The sequence below is a fragment of the Bufo gargarizans genome, chromosome 1, assembly GCF_014858855.1.
Source record: "Bufo gargarizans isolate SCDJY-AF-19 chromosome 1, ASM1485885v1, whole genome shotgun sequence".
Classification (NCBI taxonomy): Eukaryota; Metazoa; Chordata; class Amphibia; order Anura; family Bufonidae; genus Bufo; species Bufo gargarizans.
In genome coordinates, this window is record NC_058080.1 from 390,451,395 (window position 1) to 390,469,533 (window position 18,139).

General features: G+C 45.0%; 1 protein-coding gene across 1 annotated transcript in view; it reads left to right on the forward strand.

The window, feature by feature from the left end:
* DGKQ (diacylglycerol kinase theta) overlaps nucleotides 1-18,139 on the forward strand; it is a 132,196-nt gene that overhangs the window by 15,731 nt on the left and 98,326 nt on the right. Inside the window, exon 2 of the mRNA XM_044270756.1 lies at nucleotides 17,797-17,876. Coding sequence (XP_044126691.1) covers nucleotides 17,797-17,876 — 80 coding nt within the window. The remainder of the gene's footprint in view (nucleotides 1-17,796; nucleotides 17,877-18,139) is intronic.

The window sequence follows — 18,139 nt, forward strand, 5'->3', positions numbered from 1 at the left end:
TCCGGCCACCTGAGAAGAGTCCTGGTTATTCATGATCTCCTGCCCACCTGCTGATGACTGACAGGCTTCTACCGAGTTTTCTCCCTTTCTCTCTAGGAGAGAACTGCTAATCATCAGCAGATGGGCAGGGGAGCAGGAGATTATGGATAACCAGGACTCGTCTCAGGTAGATGTGACTCTTTTTCAGGCCTGAGCTGCAATGATTATGTTGCTGGTTCTCGGCAGCCACTTACTTTTAGCTGATGGGTGACACACCGCTGACATCGGCATGTCTGTCACTAATGTATGCTGCCCTCAGTGAGGTCAGCAGAAAGTTGATGACAGGTTCCCTTTTAAAGGAACTATAAATAAAATAAATACATACATTGGCAAACACTAAGCTTTAAAAAAAACTACTCACAAAATGACTGAGCTAGATGCAGACCCACCATTTAGCATTATCTGATGTAAATTTGAGATTTCTCAATATCCAGAAGCCAATAGATCACTTTAAGCCACTTAGTGGTACAGTAGGGTTAAACCAAAGCCACAATATCATTCATGCTTTTCTTTACTTGATTCCACTCCACCAAATCTATTTACTGTGGCCTAAGGGTTATAAATGGAAGTGATTCTGCTTCCCGTCAGAACAGAGAAATTCTAGCTACTAGCAGCTTAAAAACCTTCTCTCATTATGAGAACTTCATTCATTTATGTATCTTCATGTTACAAGAACAATTTGGTGAATCGGATGAAATCCTTCAACACGTTCAAAACCTCAATGGACACAAGATATTCATTGGCTTCTATGGGAGAGTTTTCTAGACATGCACTGTGACTTGTGCAGGGAGGGGAGTAGATAAGCTGTGAGCACTACCTATTGTAAATATTGGATCCTGTTTTATCTATTCACTTCTCTTTCATTGTAATGCTGCCTGTGATGATAAAGAAATAACTGCTGAGAGGAAATTTTTACAGACCAGGGACTGTCAGCCTATTAGACTGCAGTTTTGTTTTAATATAGGTAGAGACAGACCATTAAATCTTAAATAATAAGTGTAACATATAAACTTGAATTAAACAGTAGTTTAAATTGTACTTCCTTTTATAAGTACTCTAAAAGGGTTTTCAAAGATTTCCATATTTCCTTAGGATAGGTATCAGACCAGCAGGGGTCCGACACCCAGGACTCCAGCTGATTAGCCTCCTCACAGCGTACCAGGCACAGTGCTGTCTATTCCATAGCGACTGTGCTCGGCATTGTGGCTCAGGACTGGGCTGCACCTAGGAATGAGACTGATAAATGATAAATGTAACGAAGAGGCTCTAAACGGCTGATCGACTGAGGTCCCGAGTGTCCGATTCCCACTAATCTGATGTTTATGACCTATCCTGAGGATAGGCCATCAGCATCAGAATCTTGGAAAACCCTTTTCAAGGCGACCATGCCTCCCTTTAGTAATAATCCCCGTTTTAGCCCCTGCTGCATGTCGGCAATAACTTGAGGGAAATTGATGAACACAGCCAACACCTTAGCAGAGTCTGAAGTGTTGTTTTTGCTGACAAAATACTGGAACCCCAACAGAACCCTATGAAAGTCAATGGGTAGACTGATGAGGACAGTGATTTGGTTGCAGTGGTAATGTGCTGTATCCCCCGTGGGGGGGATAAGGATCGGATTCTACGTAAAAAAGAGCTTAAATGGATCTTTGAGATGAGAGCACTCCAGCCATTTGGAATGAATGTAGACTTCTCTGTGACAAATGTGTAATTGCTCCGAGTGACCTTTGAACTGGTTCTCTGTATAGTGTTTTTTAATTGTACTTTGTTTTTTATTAATTCACATTTACACAAGTTTCCAACCCACACTGGATCATGGCACACTGATAGACTATGGGGCTCGCTCCTGCCTGCACCCCTGCTGTGAATGTGGGTGTCTCCCGCTGCACGTCACTGATGTGGGCGGTGTTGGATCCTGGATGCGTCTCTGGCAACAAGGGGCTGGCTTGACGATAGAGAGGCGGGGCCATGACGTCACCTAGGCCGGGTTTCGGCTGGAGACATGGAGGTTGGGAGACTCTGCCCGCACCCCTCCGGACGGTCCCCGATTGTGCCAGATGATGTAGTGTGGTTGGCGGTGAGTTGTGACTACCGCACCGCTTGATTTAGGATCCGACCGCTGACGCTGATGACGTGGGGATGTGAGGTGATCCCTCTCATCATGTGGAGGTGGGCGGACCGGCTCATAGGCGTCCCTGGCAACGGCGCACATGATATGGGACGTTTGAGATGACGCGATGATCGTCAGGGTGGAGTCGCTCGCGATCAGGTGATTTTGGGTTAGTCAGGTAGTGACGTAACTCCTCCTTCCCTGACATGCGCGCTGGCGGCCTAGGGACGCCGAGGAACACGTGTTCCCTGAAGGTATGTGGGGCAATGGATCTCATACCTATGGAGGGTGTATACTGAGACACTATGTAGGAGCACTGGAGGGCACATCTTTGATGACATCAGCACCTTATTCACTGTGTTATTGGCCACCCCTGTGTGAGTGGGTGTGTTTTAATGTATTTAAACAGGTACTTTTAGATTTCACATTGTGTTTGATAAAGGCTGTGGATCAGCCGAAACGTCACGACCTGTTGCACGCTTGTTCACTTGGCGGTTCCCATTAAAGGGTTTTTATACCGGACATGCTGTCTCCATCTTCTTTCCTGGGACCTGTATCCAGGCAAGTCAGCGCTGCTGTTTCTTGTACCGGAGCAGTGCCACAGAGAAATCATTGCTTACTGGTATCACCCTGTCTGTAGCATCCAGGTCTATAAATTCATCATATTAGTTATCGTCCATGCAGGTTTTGGTCAGCTCAGCTCCCCAAAAAGGTATTAAAAAGTGATCAAAAAGCCATAATGTTACCAATAATAGTACAGCTCATCCTTCAAAAAACAAAAACAAAAAAAAGCCCTCTCGCAGCAAAATTCATAATCCAAAGCCTGACAGCGCTCCTTCCCTTCTGAACCTGCTGTGTCCCCAAACAGCAACTTATGACAACACATGGGATATTACCGTACTTGAGAGAAATTGCGTAACAATTTGTGTGGTGGTTATTCTCCCATTAAGGGGTCATGCACATGAGTGTATTTTTTTGTCCGCTTCCGATTCCCATTTTTTGCATTTCAGTGGGGCAGCAAAAGATGCGGACAGCACACCTGTGTGCTGTGCGCATCCATATGTCCATTCCACTACCCCCCAAAATAATAGAACATATACTCTTCTTGTCCGTTTTGCGACCAAGGATAGGATAGCTCTATAGAGGGCCGGACGTTCCGTTCTGTAAAATGTGGAGCACACACGGTCAGTATTCGTGTTTTGCGTATCGCAAAAATGGGAACGGCCTAACTCTTATTAAAATAAAACATCTGAACCAAGACTACATATTCTTATCAGAGCCCAATACTAATAAATTCTATGAAACTTCTTTTGGGTCAGAATGGGGTGTAGTTTCCAAAAGGAGGTCTTCTGAGTGTTTTTTTGTTTTTACACCTCAAGGCTTCTACAAACCCGAAATGTTGCCTATAAAAACACTCTAAAAATGGAGGTCCTAAAATCCACAAGGTGCACATTCGGTGACCTCTATTTAAGTAGCCCACTGGGACCACAAAGGGGTTATTTGTAAAAACTGCTGAGCCAGGTTAATCTGCAAAAAAATCTGCCAAACAAATAAAATTCTTACATTTCACCTCCATTTTACATTTACTCCTGTCAAATACCTAAACTTCCTAAATGCCGTTTGAATACTTTCAGGGGTGCAGTTTTTAAAATGGGGGGGATTTATAGAAGGTTTCTAATATATAGACTCTTGAAAGCCACTTCCTTAAAGTGTAGGTTTTGGAATTTATTTTTAACACGTGAGTGTGCATGATTTCATAATTTTCTAATTCTAGTATGTACATATGTGTCGTCTGATCATTAGACATGTAGGCGCGTTATTAAATAGGTGGTAAATAGAACACTGAATTTCGGACGACTTGATAGAGTATATGTGATTGCACATGTCTTTTCTGTTTGGTGGCTTGCAGCTGTCTCATTCGTGGAGATCTCAAACACAAATATCTTCTTGTACCTTCGCTACATTTGTCTTAGGGCCCTTGGGCGAGGGTTGGGACACATGTCAGGGATGTGTCTTCGCAATAACGCTTGTTCTCAATAATTCACCGCTACTGATTACCCAACGTTCATCAGGTGATCACATCTTTTATGCGGCACCTAAAATTGTTGCTTATCGGCAGCACATCGGCCTGCGGAAAAATAGATGTGCTGCCCATAAACAATGAAACTGTATAGGGACAAACAAATGTAGTAGCGATCTTTCATCCCCGTACAGAGGGACAATTGTGACAACTACATCGCCCTAAATCTTGGGTTATGCTAAAAGACCCTTAAGATGGGGCAACACAGCGACTTGTGTCGCACCACTTGGCTGCAACTTGCTGTCTCGCGACTATTGAACTGTAAGGCCCCTTTCACACGGGCGAGTTTTCCGTGCGGGTGCGATGCGTGCGGTGAACGCATTGCACCCGCACTGAATCCTGACCCATTCATTTCTATGGGACTGTGCACACGAGCAGTGATTTTCACGCATCACTTATGCGTTGCGTGAAAATCGCAGCATGCTCCTCTTTGTGCGTTTTTCACGTAACGCAGGCCCTATAGAAATGAATGGGGTTGCGTGAAAATCGCATGCATCCGCAAGCAAGTGCGGATGCGGTGCGATTTTCACGCATGGGTTCTAGGTGACAGGCTATTCACTGTATTATTTTCCCTTATAACATGGTTATAAGGGAAAATAATAGCATTCTGAATACAGAATGCATAGTATAATAGTGCTGGAAGGGTTAAAAATAATAAAAAAGTTAACTCACCTTCTCCTCTTGTTCGCGTAGAGGCCGGTCTGTTCTTTAGCTGTGGGCTGAAGGACCTTTGATGACGTCAGATCACATGCTCCATCACCATGGTGATGGACCATGTGATTGGAGCATGTGATCTGACATCACCTCAGGTCATTCAGTCCACAGCTAAAGAACAGACCGGGATCTACGCTAACAAGAGGAGAAGGTGAGTTAACTTTTTTATTATTTTTAACCCCTCCAGCACTATTATACTAAGCATTCTGTATTCAGAATGCTATTATTTTCCCTTATAACCATGTTATAAGGGAAAATAATACAATCTTCAGAACATCAATCCCAAGCCCGAACTTCTGTGAAGAAGTTCGGGTCTGGGTACCAAACATGCGCGATTTTTCTCACGCCAGTGCAAAACGCATGACAATGTTTTGCACTCGCGCGGAAAAATCGCGCATTTTCCCGCAACGCACCCGCCTCTTATCCGGGCAAAAAACATGACGCCCGTGTGAAAGAGGCCTAAGGGCTGTTTTAATCACTGTGATTTCGTAGTAAAGAGGTCACAGAGAGGCACGGAGCGTTATCAGTCATGTTAATGCTCCGTGCTTCTGCTGTCCGCATCGGGTCTTGGCACTCTTTCACGGAGTGGATGTCACGCACGGCATCCGCTCGTGTGAAACAGCCCTAAGGGTTTATGCGCACGGCCAGGATTCATGTGCGGAGAATTCGCACTGAAATCCGCAGGTGTTCGCAGGCAAATCTGTGCGGTCAAGAAAATGAAGAAAATCCGGTCAGGAAAAATAAACTTTAAAATCCGCACCGCAGGTCAAAATCCGCATGGAAAAAATCTGCATAGTGTGCATTGAGAATTTTCAAATTCTCATAGAATACAGTGTACCTGACCTACGGTGTGGATTTTCCGTGCGGAAAATCTGCACACAATCCTGATCGTGTACATTTAGCCTAATGGTTCTGTCAACTCGCAAACAAGTCGTGTGTCACACATGACTTACATTAAAGTCAGTGGAGTAAAAGTCATTTGTGACTTGCTTCCTTCAACACAAAATCCATTAGGTCTAGATTTTTTGCGGCTGCCATATTTCAGCATCTCGCATGTCACATTGCAACACCATTGACAATCATTCGATTCAGTGTTGTGCTTCACATGCCTAAGGGCTGTTTCACACGAGCGAGTCCATTGCGGGAATCACGCTTCGTGTGTGTGTGTGATCCTCCGCTCTGGACTTGCAGGAGCGCACGCTATTATCATGATGTATAATGCTGTGTGCCGTTGCTTGACCTTATTTCTACAGAATCATACTGACAGCTTTATGTCACTAGGATTCTGTGGAAAAAAGGCCATGCAGAGGCACATAGCATTATACATCATGGAGTGTGATTCCGCAATGGACTCGCTCGTGTGAAACAGCCCTAAGGCTACTTTAGCATTTTTTGCGGATCCGTCATGGATCTGCAAAAGCCCTTACATTACAATAATATAAACGCATGCATCCGTCATGAATGGATCCGGTTGTATTATGTCTTCCATAGCCATGACTGATCTGTCTTGAACACTTATGAAAGTCAATGGGTGACAGATCCGTTTTCTATTGTGTCAGAGAAAACTGATCCGTCCCCATTGACTGACATTGTGTGCCAGGACGGATCCGTTTGGCTAAGTTTCGTCAAGTGGACAGCAAAACGCTGCAGGCAGCGTTTTGGTGTCCTTCAGAGCAAAATGGAGACGGAACGGAGGCAAACTGATGCATTCTGAGCGGATCATTTTCCATTCAGAATGCATTAGGGCAAAACTGATCCGTTTTGTTCCGCTTGTGAGAGCCCTGAACGGATCTCGCAAATGGAAAGCCAAAGCGCTAGTGTGGAAGTAGCCTAAGAGAGTCATATTTGGTGAAAGACTCCCTTTAAATGTCTGAAATGAGTATTACAGACCACTCAGATCAGGTTCTCCATTACTTTCCCCAAATTACTATGGTGCCTTTTCATATTGCAGTCCCTCGCCGATTTGCTCCAAAAAAACCACTTTTATACCATATGGTAATTAGCTTCTGAAGGTGCCCAGGGGCGACGTTCATGCGGCCGTTGCCCAGGCCCCTCTGCGCTTTGCTTTTAAAACCCCTCCTCTTTTACCCCTCTGGACCGCCCTTGTTTAATCTGATTATCTCCTCCTCTCCATCTGAAATCCCGTGCCTCCACTGGCTGGATCGGGTTGCGCAGGCTGGCACATGCGCATTGAAAGTCCCTGTTCCTCTGCCCATAATGGGCAATGCAGTGCGCCCGCGTCGGGATTGTGTGGAGTGGTGAGGGTGCTGGATTTCAAACGGAGAGGAGGAGGTAATCGGATTAAACAAGGGCGGGCCAGAGGGGTAAAAGAGGAGGGGCCTGGGCACTGGCCGCATGAAAGCCGCCCCTGGGCACCTTCAGAAGCTAATTACCATATGGTATAAAAGTGTTTTTTGGAGCTAATCGGCGGTGGACTGCAATATGAAAGGTACCGTAGTAATCTGGGGAAAGTAATGGAGAACCTGATCTGAGTGGTCTGTAATGGTCATATTTCGTGCAAGACTCCCTTTAAAGGGGTTTTCCGGGATTTTTATATTGGAGACCTGTTCTCAGGATAGGTCACCAATATGAAATCTGAGGCCACGGTGCACCTTGAGCACTTAGGCCTCTTCCTAGGCCATATTACGTCACATAGCTCACTTGAATGAGACGAGCACAGCTGCTATGCGCGGTGTTTGGTAAGTTAGGAGGAGGCCGTGGCACCCACTGGGGAGTGTCACGGCTTCCTCAAACTGCTGATTTGCTTGAGGTGTCGGGAGTCGGATCCTTGCCGATCTCATTAATGACCTATACTGGGGATAGGCCATCAATATAGAAAACCCCTTTATCCATTTTGACTGGCACTGTCTTCTATAGAGTAGATATACTACACAATTAAAGCTAAGCTTGTATGAAAAACACGTGAGTAAATAATTATATTCCTAAACCGTGACACACTCGTTGCCATGTATAAATAGTATAGGGCATTTCAACATCCTGAGAGTCACGCATGTTCTTATTTGTAATGAGTCACTCCACGTAAAAATAACTTAACAAATCTTTGCTTGAACTGATTACTTGCACGGATTCTCTCCCCATGAATCATGAGAAATAAATTGCCTGTGTCAGGCTGCTCTGCGTTAGTCAAAATCGTGTGTGCCAGTAATGCTAGCAATGGAAGTGGAAATTACGCTCTACTGCCTGGTGATGAAATTGTACTCTACTGATAAGGCGGATCTGAATACTTTCCCTGCGTAATACAGTAATTAGTGGTTGTCAATAGAGATGTGAATTTCCGCTTATGAAATTCGTTCACACTTTGTTTGGTGGTAAAAGGTGAATTGCGTTTTGGATTCCGTTACCAGGGACTATAACGCAATCCTATCACGGAATGCCTTGTTAGAGGCATTCTGTTATTCGTTCCGTCATAATAGTGAAAGTCTATGGGCTGCAAAACAGATCCGTCCCGTTTCCGTTATACACACAAATTTCCATGCAAAAACGAGATTTTCTTTTTTTCCAAAAATTATGTAAAAGAGGTAAAACAAAAAAAAACGGTATAAAATCTCTGTAATCGTACCGACCAGCAGAATAACGTTGTTTTTCCCTCTCGATGTACGCTGACAAAACCCAAAAATGCAGTAAAAGAATTGCTGCTGTTTCTTTATCCTGCTTCCCAAAAAGCAAAATTACAAAAATAAAAAAAAGAGCCTTAACACAGCCCCGTCTAGAGAAAAAGGTACGGTTCTCAGAAAGTGGTTGTACTGGTACCCCAGAGGCTGTTCAGTACCAACATGGTGCCGTATACCAGTCTTTCAAAATCTCTGCAGCAAAAACCAAAAGGTGGTCTTTCCCTGTTGAACCGTGCAGCATACCCAACAGCAGTTAGCATCCACATTTATGGCAGTTCAGTACCTAGTAGAATCCACCTAATAATTTAACCACTTCCTGACCGCCCATTGACTATAAACGTCCTGGGCGGTCCGGTTTATCTCTGATCGGACGTTTCTGAACGTCCTTTCAGAGATGGCAGCTGCACACTAATCCTGCAGCTGCCAAATTGGGGGCCTACTGTCAGTGACAGTAGGGCACCCCTTAGAGAAGGCAGGGACCATTCCTGTGTGTCCCTGCCTTCTAGATCGCTGTATACACAGTGCTTCCTGTTCCGGTCCGGTGGTCATGTGACCGCCGGGGCCTGGAGAGTGCAGGAGCTGTCGGGTCTTCCACAGACCTCAATTAGGGTTTGACCGATTATTGGTTTTACCGATATTATCGGCCAATATTCAGGATTATCAATCTTATCGGCATCTATTTTGCCGATAACTAATCGGTAACAAGGATCGCGCTGCTGTCAGCGCGATCCGTGTTCCCTCAGCAGCACAGGGGAGTGAATAGGACAAGGGTTCAAGCCCCTAAGGGGGCTAAAAGTTAGTAATAAAAAAAAACGCACAGAATATTGGTATAAATTATTGGTTATCGGCCTGAAAGTTCACAGATTATCGGTATCTGTATTAGCTCTAAAAAATGTATGCTCATTTGCATATGAATTAAACTTAGTTTTTCCTGCTGGTGCAAGACTAAAGAAAAGAACAAGGGTACTGTTACAATCCTGTATAGGTGTGCTACAGAGCCATGTAAGCACTGTATATGGCCGTATGGAGGTGACAGACTCCCTTTAATACTGAGGGGGGCGGGGGAGGGTACACTGCGCCACCAATGTTTTTAATACTGGGGGGGTGGGTGCACTGCGCCACCAATGATTAACCTTTAATACAGATGCAGGAGGCGGGTGCTGGCCTCTGACAGGGCGCTGCGATCAGCGGCAGTAAACCCCTCAGGTGCCGGCTATGTGATTCTGCCTCCGGCACCCGCTTCCTGTATCTGTATTAAGGGTTAATTTTCATTGCTGGCACAGTGGCCAGGCCAGGTACATGCTATGCTGGCTTCTTGACTCTGGGTCTCGGGCTGATGGTGGTGAGGACACAAAACACTCAGGAGGAGGAGGCTGCCGCTGCCGTTCGCCGGCTCACAAGCTCAGTTGGCGCAGCAGTTTATTACCTCCCCCATCCCTCCTCCTGCTTTAATTAGCCGCACATTCATTGGTGGCAGTGGTGCGGGCAGCTTCAGAGCCCGTTCACTTCATTGGGCTCAGCGGCGGCCGCGTCATAGGAAAGAGGGATTCCCTCCCTACCTCCTTCTCCACTGTCTGGCCGGAGAGAACATAGCGCGTGTCGAGCACCATGTTCTCTCATAAGAGGAGATGCTAGACTGCACAGTAGCGCAGCCTAGTATCGAAAAAATTAACATCCCAGTACCGACTCGATACTGCCATAAAAGTATCAATTGGGTATTGACATTTTGATACCCGAAACAACCCTAGACCGACCACCCCCCCCCCCCCCCCCTTCCCTCTCCGGATTTGACGATCCTTTCTAAACAGACTGTAACCTTGTACATTAACTGCCCAGTCATAGCTATCATCCAGCCATGTCTCAGTTATTCCCACTATGTCATAGTTCTCCTCACACATCACTAATTCCAGCTCCCCAGTTTTATTAGTCAGGCTTCTGGCATTAGTATACATACAATTTAAGAGGTTTATGTATATTTTTTACCCTACACCTTTCCTTCTGAACATGTCCTTTCTAGTTAGTTTTCTGGAGGAGGATCCTCAGCAGGATGCTTTTTTCTGTGTAGGTCTTGTTGGCTAATCATTTGCATTGTTCCTAACAAGTGACTATTCTCCTTAGCATATGTAATCTTATTTCTGATCCAAGCCTCTCCTGCTATTTACAGAGTACAGGTAGGAAACAAGTCCGCTCCTGATGTGCAACCCCCACTCTAGTCAAGATCATTCTCTCAGCCACTCTGTCAATTTCCTACAGTGTCTCTGTATATAATGTCATTGTATAACACTGTTGAGGGGGCCCAGATAATCATTTAGTCCTCATCATGGGTAGGCCCCAAAGCAGCCGCTTCCCCTATAGCTACGCCCTTGACCTTTCCTAAAGTGGAACAAGAGGAAATGGGCAATGCAACAGATTTTCTGAATGAGGAGAGCAGAGACTCTGTGAATATGTGATTATTATTTTTTTGGGCCAAGCTGGTATGAGCTCTGCTTCTATCTGTTCTAAACATATTACACAGGACATGACATACATGCCACATACCACAAACTGCCACATTTCTCCTTTCTGTTGGATAACCGTGACCGGCTACAGTGTTCAATGTACTACTCATTATGATGATGATGATGATGATGATATTATAAAAAAAAAAAACATTTTAACCGCCTCCGGACCGCCTAACGCAGATGTGCGGTCCGGAGGCGGCATCGCTGCGCAGACTGACGCATATACGCGTCATCTCGCGAGACGCGAGATGACGCGCTATGCCGGCCCGCGCATGGCGCATTTCGGGCTGGCATTTCGTCGAGGAGTAATTCGTCATCAGCTTGCCAGCCAATGATCGCGGCTGGCAAGCTGATGATTTTTAAAAAAATCTAATCAGAGTGCCAGATAGCAGATCATATTTGTAAGAGTGGGGCTGGTGCTGTCGGATTACGTGGTGAGGCATACACCAGCAGCCCAGCCCTCCCTGGACCTAGTACCAGCACTGCCGTACAACCTGGTGAAGTAGCGAGCACCAGAAGGGCAGTTGAAGCTGGTACGGTGGCACGAGCAGTAGTGACCCCGTCGCAGCCACCGCAAAGACGTGCCCGTAGAGCCCCTAGAATCCCAGAGGTGCTGGCAAACCCTGATTGGCAGTCCCCAACTTCAGCCGCACCTGTAGTTTTCCCTTTCACTGCCCAGTCTGGAGTTCGGGTTGAGACGGCTCAGATCGGTTCGGCCCTGGGATTTTTTGAGCTGTTCTTGACTGCGGAGCTCTTAGACATAGTTGTGGCCGAAACAAACAGGTATGCCACACAATTTATAACCGCCAACCCGGGAGGCTATTATGCCCAGCCTTTCCGGTGGAAACCAGTCCAAGTTTCCGAAATTAAAACTTTTCTGGGCCTCCTCCTCAACATGGGCCTGACAAAAAAGCATGAATTGCGGTCATATTGGTCCACGAACCCGATTCATCACATGCCCATGTTCTCTGCTGCTATGTCCAGGACACGATTTGAGACCATCCTGCGTTTCCTGCACTTTAGTGATAACAGCACCTCCCGTCCCAGGGGCCACCCTGCTTTTGACCGGCTCCACAAAATTCGGCCCCTCATAGACCATTTCAACCTGAAATTTGCAGATTTGTATACCCCAGAGCAAAACATCTGCGTAGACGAGTCCCTGATACATTTTACCGGGCGCCTTGGCTTCAAACAATACATCCCAAGCAGGCGCGCCCGGTATGGGGTCAAATTGTATAAGCTCTGTGAAAGGGCCACAGGCTATACCCACAAATTTCGGATCTATGAGGGAAAAGATCAGACCCTGGAGCAGGTCGGTTGCCCTGACTACCTGGGGAGCAGTGGGAAGACAGTTTGGGACTTGGTGTCACCCTTATTCGGCAAGGGGTACCATCTTTATGTGGACAATTTTTACACAAGTGTGGCCCTCTTTAGGCATTTGTTTCTAGAACGGATTGGCGCCTGTGGTACCACGCGAACTAGTCGCGCGGGCTTCCCCCAACGGCTCGTTAGCACCCGTCTTGCAAGGGGGCAGAGGGCCGCACTGTGTAACGAAGAACTGCTCGCGGTGAAATGGAGAGACAAGCGTGACGTTTACATGCTCTCCTCCATTCACGCAGACACGACAATACAAATTGAGCGAGCAACCCGTGTCATTGAAAAGCCCCTCTCAGTCCACGACTATAACCTTCACATGGGAGGGGTGGACTTCAATGACCAGATGTTGTCTCCGTATTTAGTTTCCCGCAGAACCAGACGCTGGTATAAGAAGGTGTCTGTATATTTAATTCAATTGGCTTTGTATAATAGTTTTGTTCTCTACAGTATGGCTGGGAGAACTGGATCCTTCCTCAAATTTCAGGAAGAGATCATCGAGAACCTCCTGTACCCAGGAGGTTCCGTGGCCCCATCCACCAGTGTAGTTAGCCATCTACACGAGCGACATTTCCCCAATGTCATTCCTGGTACCTCAACCCAACCGTCACCCCGAAAAAGATGTTGTGTCTGTAGCAGGAGTGGAATAAGGCGTGACACCCGCTATTTCTGTCCTGTCTGTCCTGTCTGTCCTGTCTGTCCTGACCACCCTGCCCTATGCTTTGGAGAGTGTTTCCGGAAGTACCACTCACAGGTACACTATTAGCATAGGGATCATCTCACCAGGACAGGCACACAGGGCTATTAGGGCCCATTCACTCAATGCTGCTGCAAACGTCTCCTTTCACATGGGACAAAGTGCATAACGCACTTCGCCACATCTTTGGGCGATTTGCGCTTTGCACATTGACCCATGGGGAAGGAGAGGTTTGTTCTATAAAGGTAAAAAGAAAAAAAAAAAAAAAAAGCACCAGTAAGCAAAAAGGTTAATGTTCAGTTAAAAAAGTTAGTTTATATATTCTGTTCCAAAGTTAATAAAATTATTGCGTTGCGGCCTGGTTTTTTCTTTTTGTCTTTTTACCTTCCAGGTGGACCAACCGATCTACTAGCTGCAGCACTGATGTGCATTCTGACAGAAGCATTGCGCTGCTGTCAGATTACACGCAAGTCGGTGTATGCGGCGCTGCAAGACGGGATTTTCTCCTCTGCAGTGACAGATACGTTTGCCGAGGCATACGAGCTGAGGAGGAGGCGGCGTTCCTATGCTTTGGCAAACACTTTGTATGTAAAAAAAAAAAATCCCGGCAATGATTTATTCATCCACATCGATTGATGCGAATGGAGAAATCTGGTTTGCCAGGGCATACGAGCTAAGTGGGTATGGATGTTGGGCGGAGCTCCTATGTCCTGGCAGACGCCTTTCCCCTCTTTTTTTTTTTTTTTTGGCAGAGATTTTTTCATCCACATTGATCGATGCGAATGAAGAAATCTGTGCCGTTCATTTTTTTTCTTTCAGCCCAGAGGCTGAACGGAAAAAAAAATCTCATTACCTGTATGCTCAATATAAGGAGAATAGCAGAAACTCCTAATGCTGGCCATACATGTAATGATTGCGGAGACCCTCAAATGCCAGGGCAGTACAAACACCCCACAACTGACCCCATTTTGGAAAGAAGACACCCCAAGGTATTTGCTGAGGGGCATATTGAGTCCATGAAAGATTTAAATTTTTGTCCTAAGTTAGCGGAAAGTGAGACTTTGTGAGAAAAACCCCCCAAAAAAATCAATTTCCGCTAACTTATGCCAAAAAAAAAAATTTCTATAAACTCGCCAGGCCCCTCATTGAATACCTTGGGGTGTCTTCTTTCCAAAATGGGGTCACATGTGGGGTATTTATACTGCCCTGGCTTTTTAGGGGCCCTAAAGCGTGAGAAGAAGTCTGGGATCCAAATGTCTAAAAATGCCCTCCTAAAAGGTATTTGGGCACCTTTGCGCATCTAGGCTGCAAAAAAGTGTGACACATCTGGTATCGCAGTACTCAGGAGAAGTTGGGGAATGTGTTTTGGGGTGTCATTTTACATATACCCATGCTGGGTGAGAGAAATATCTTGGTCAAATGCCAACTTTGTATAAAAAAATTGGAAAAGTTGTCTTTTGCCAAGATATTTCTCTCACCCAGCATGGGTATATGTAAAATGACACCCCAAAACACATTCCCCAACTTCTCCTGAGTACGGCGATACCAGATGTGTGACACTTTTTTGATGCCAAGGTGGGCAAAGGGGCACACATTCCAAAGTGCACCTTTCGGATTTCACCGGTCATTTTTTACAGATTTTAATTGCAAACTACTTCTCACACATTTGGGCCCCTAAATTGCCAGGGCAGTATAACTACTCCACAAGTGACCCCATTTTGGAAAGAAGACACCCCAAGGTATTCCGTGAGGGGCATGGCGAGTTCCTAGAATGTTTTATTTTTTGTCGCAAGTTAGTGGAATATGAGACTTTGTAAGGAAAAAAAATATATATGAAAAAATCATCATTTTCCGCTAACTTGTGACAAAAAATAAAAAATTCTAGGAACTCGCCATGCCCCTCACGGAATACCTTGGGGTGTCTTCTTTCCAAAATGGGGTCACTTGTGGCGTAGTTATACTGCCCTGGCAATTTAGGGGCCCAAATGTGTGAGAAGTACCTTGCAATCAAAATGTGTAAAAAATGGCCTGCGAAATCTGAAAGGTGCACTTTGGAATATGGGTCCCTTTGCCCACCTTGGCAGCAAAAAAGTGTCACACATCTGGTATCGCCGTACTCAGGAGAAGTTGGGGAATGTGTTTTGGGGTGTCATTTTACATATACCCATGCTGGGTGAGAGAAATATCTTGGTCAAATGCCAACTTTGTATAAAAAAATTGGAAAAGTTGTCTTTTGCCAAGATATTTCTCTCACCCAGCATGGGTATATGTAAAATGACACCCCAAAACACATTCCCCAACTTCTCCTGAGTACGGCGATACCAGATGTGTGACACTTTTTTGATGCCAAGGTGGGCAAAGGGGCACACATTCCAAAGTGCACCTTTCGGATTTCACCGGTCATTTTTTACAGATTTTAATTGCAAACTACTTCTCACACATTTGGGCCCCTAAATTGCCAGGGCAGTATAACTACTCCACAAGTGACCCCATTTTGGAAAGAAGACACCCCAAGGTATTCCGTGAGGGGCATGGCGAGTTCCTAGAATGTTTTATTTTTTGTCGCAAGTTAGTGGAATATGAGACTTTGTAAGGAAAAAAAATATATATGAAAAAATCATCATTTTCCGCTAACTTGTGACAAAAAATAAAAAATTCTAGGAACTCGCCATGCCCCTCACGGAATACCTTGGGGTGTCTTCTTTCCAAAATGGGGTCACTTGTGGCGTAGTTATACTGCCCTGGCAATTTAGGGGCCCAAATGTGTGAGAAGTACCTTGCAATCAAAATGTGTAAAAAATGGCCTGCGAAATCTGAAAGGTGCACTTTGGAATATGGGTCCCTTTGCCCACCTTGGCAGCAAAAAAGTGTCACACATCTGGTATCGCCGTACTCAGGAGAAGTTGGGGAATGTGTTTTGGGGTGTCATTTTACATATACCCATGCTGGGTGAGAAAAATATCTTGGTCAAATGCCAACTTTGTATAAAAAAATGGGAAAAGTTGTCTTTTGCCAAGATATTTCTCTCACCCAGCATGGGTATATGTAAAATGACACCCCAAAACACATTCCCCAACTTCTCCTGAGTACGGCGATACCAGATGTGTGACACTTTTTTGCAGCCTAGGTGGGCAAAGGGACCCACATTCCAAAGTGCACCTTTCGGATTTCACCGGTCATTTTTTACAGATTTTGATTGCAAAGTACTTCTCACACATATGGGCCCCTCAATTGCCAGGGCAGTATAACTACGCCACAAGTGACCCCATTTTAGAAAGAAGACGCCCCAAGGTATTCTGTGAGGGGCATGGCGAGTTCCTAGTATTTTTTTATTTTTTGTCGCAAGTTAGTGGAATATGAGACTTTGTAAGAAAAAAATAATCATCATTTTCCGCTAACTTGTGACAAAAAATAAGTTCTATGAACTCACTATACCCATCAGCGAATACCTTAGGGTGTCTACTTTCCGAAATGGGGTCATTTGTGGGGGTTTTCTACTGTTTGGGCATTGTAGAACCTCAGGAATCATGACAGGTGCTCAGAAAGTCAGAGCTGCTTCAAAAAGCGGAAATTCACATTTTTGTACCATAGTTTGTAAACGCTATAACTTTTACCCAAACCATTTTTTTTTCCCCAAACATTTTTTTTTTATCAAAGACATGTAGAACTATAAATTTAGCGAAACATTTATATATGGATGTCGTTTTTTTTTTTGCAAAATTTTACAGCTGAAAGTGAAAAATGTAATTTTTTTGCAAAAAAGTTGTTAAATTTCGATTAATAACAAAAAAAGTTAAAATGTCAGCAGCAATGAAATACCACCAAATGAAAGCTCCATTAGTGAGAAGAAAAGGAGGTAAAATTCATTTGGGTGGTAAGTTGCATGACCGAGCGATAAACGGTGAAAGTAGTGTAGTGCAGAAGTGTAAAAAGTGGCCTGGTCATGAAGGGGGTTTTAGCTAGCGGGGTTGAAGTGGTTAATGCCCTTAAAATTAAAATTGAGTCCACCTACTAATATACATTGTTTAGCATAGGTGCTACATGTCGTGCTTTGAGAGCTGCTCCCACCACACTTCTGGTCTGCTTGACAAAGACCCCTGGGTGGTTTGAAACGTTGCATGTGTGCTGTGTCTGTGACTAAGATCCCATGCAAACTACTGTATTTTCGGTCCACATCCAGTCTGCATTTTTTGCAGATTGGATGCGGACCCATTCATTTCAATGAGGCATCAAAAGAAGTGGACAGCATGCTGTGTGCTGTCCGCATACATTTGTCCATTCCGCCTGCCAGTAAAAAAGATGGAGCATGTCCTTTCTTGTCTGTTTTGCGGACGTGGATAGGACATTTCTACAGGAGTTTAAAAAGAATGGCGGCATGCACACGGCAGCGGCAGCACCAGCACCCCGACCCCTCCCCTGTCGTGGTCACCTGACTGTTGACATGCTTGAAGGGGATTGGCTGACTGATTTCAGTAGCTAAGCCTGCACCCTTCTCTGTGTACCTGGCAGTTGTGACAGAGTTGAGGGCTGGCTTAGCACATCACTAGAGTATGCCTAAATGTATTGTCAGTGTAAATGATTTTAATATACGGTATATCACTTTTATTTATTATACTTTTATTATAATTATATATTTTTTTTCTTTACAGTTTGCAATTTTATGTCTCATGAAAAATGCCTAAAGCACGTGAAGACTGTCTGCAGTTGCTTGGCTCCAAGTCTAGTAAGGGTAAGTAGTGATAATAAAATTAAGGATGGCTTTAATGCTGCGTAGAAAATATGCAGCATGAAATATTTCTTCCGGAAAACTGTCTTCCTGCTTGTATATTTTGAGCAGGTACTTACATTGTAGCTCCACGTTTTATTAAAAGCTCCATCAGGTATAGTATGTGAATGAGTACAGGCCTCCAGTGCTGCCTTCTTGATCAGAAGCTAGTTTGATTTTCAAAGGCTGCTTAATCCGTAGCTACAAGGCAATTGCTGTACAAGGTT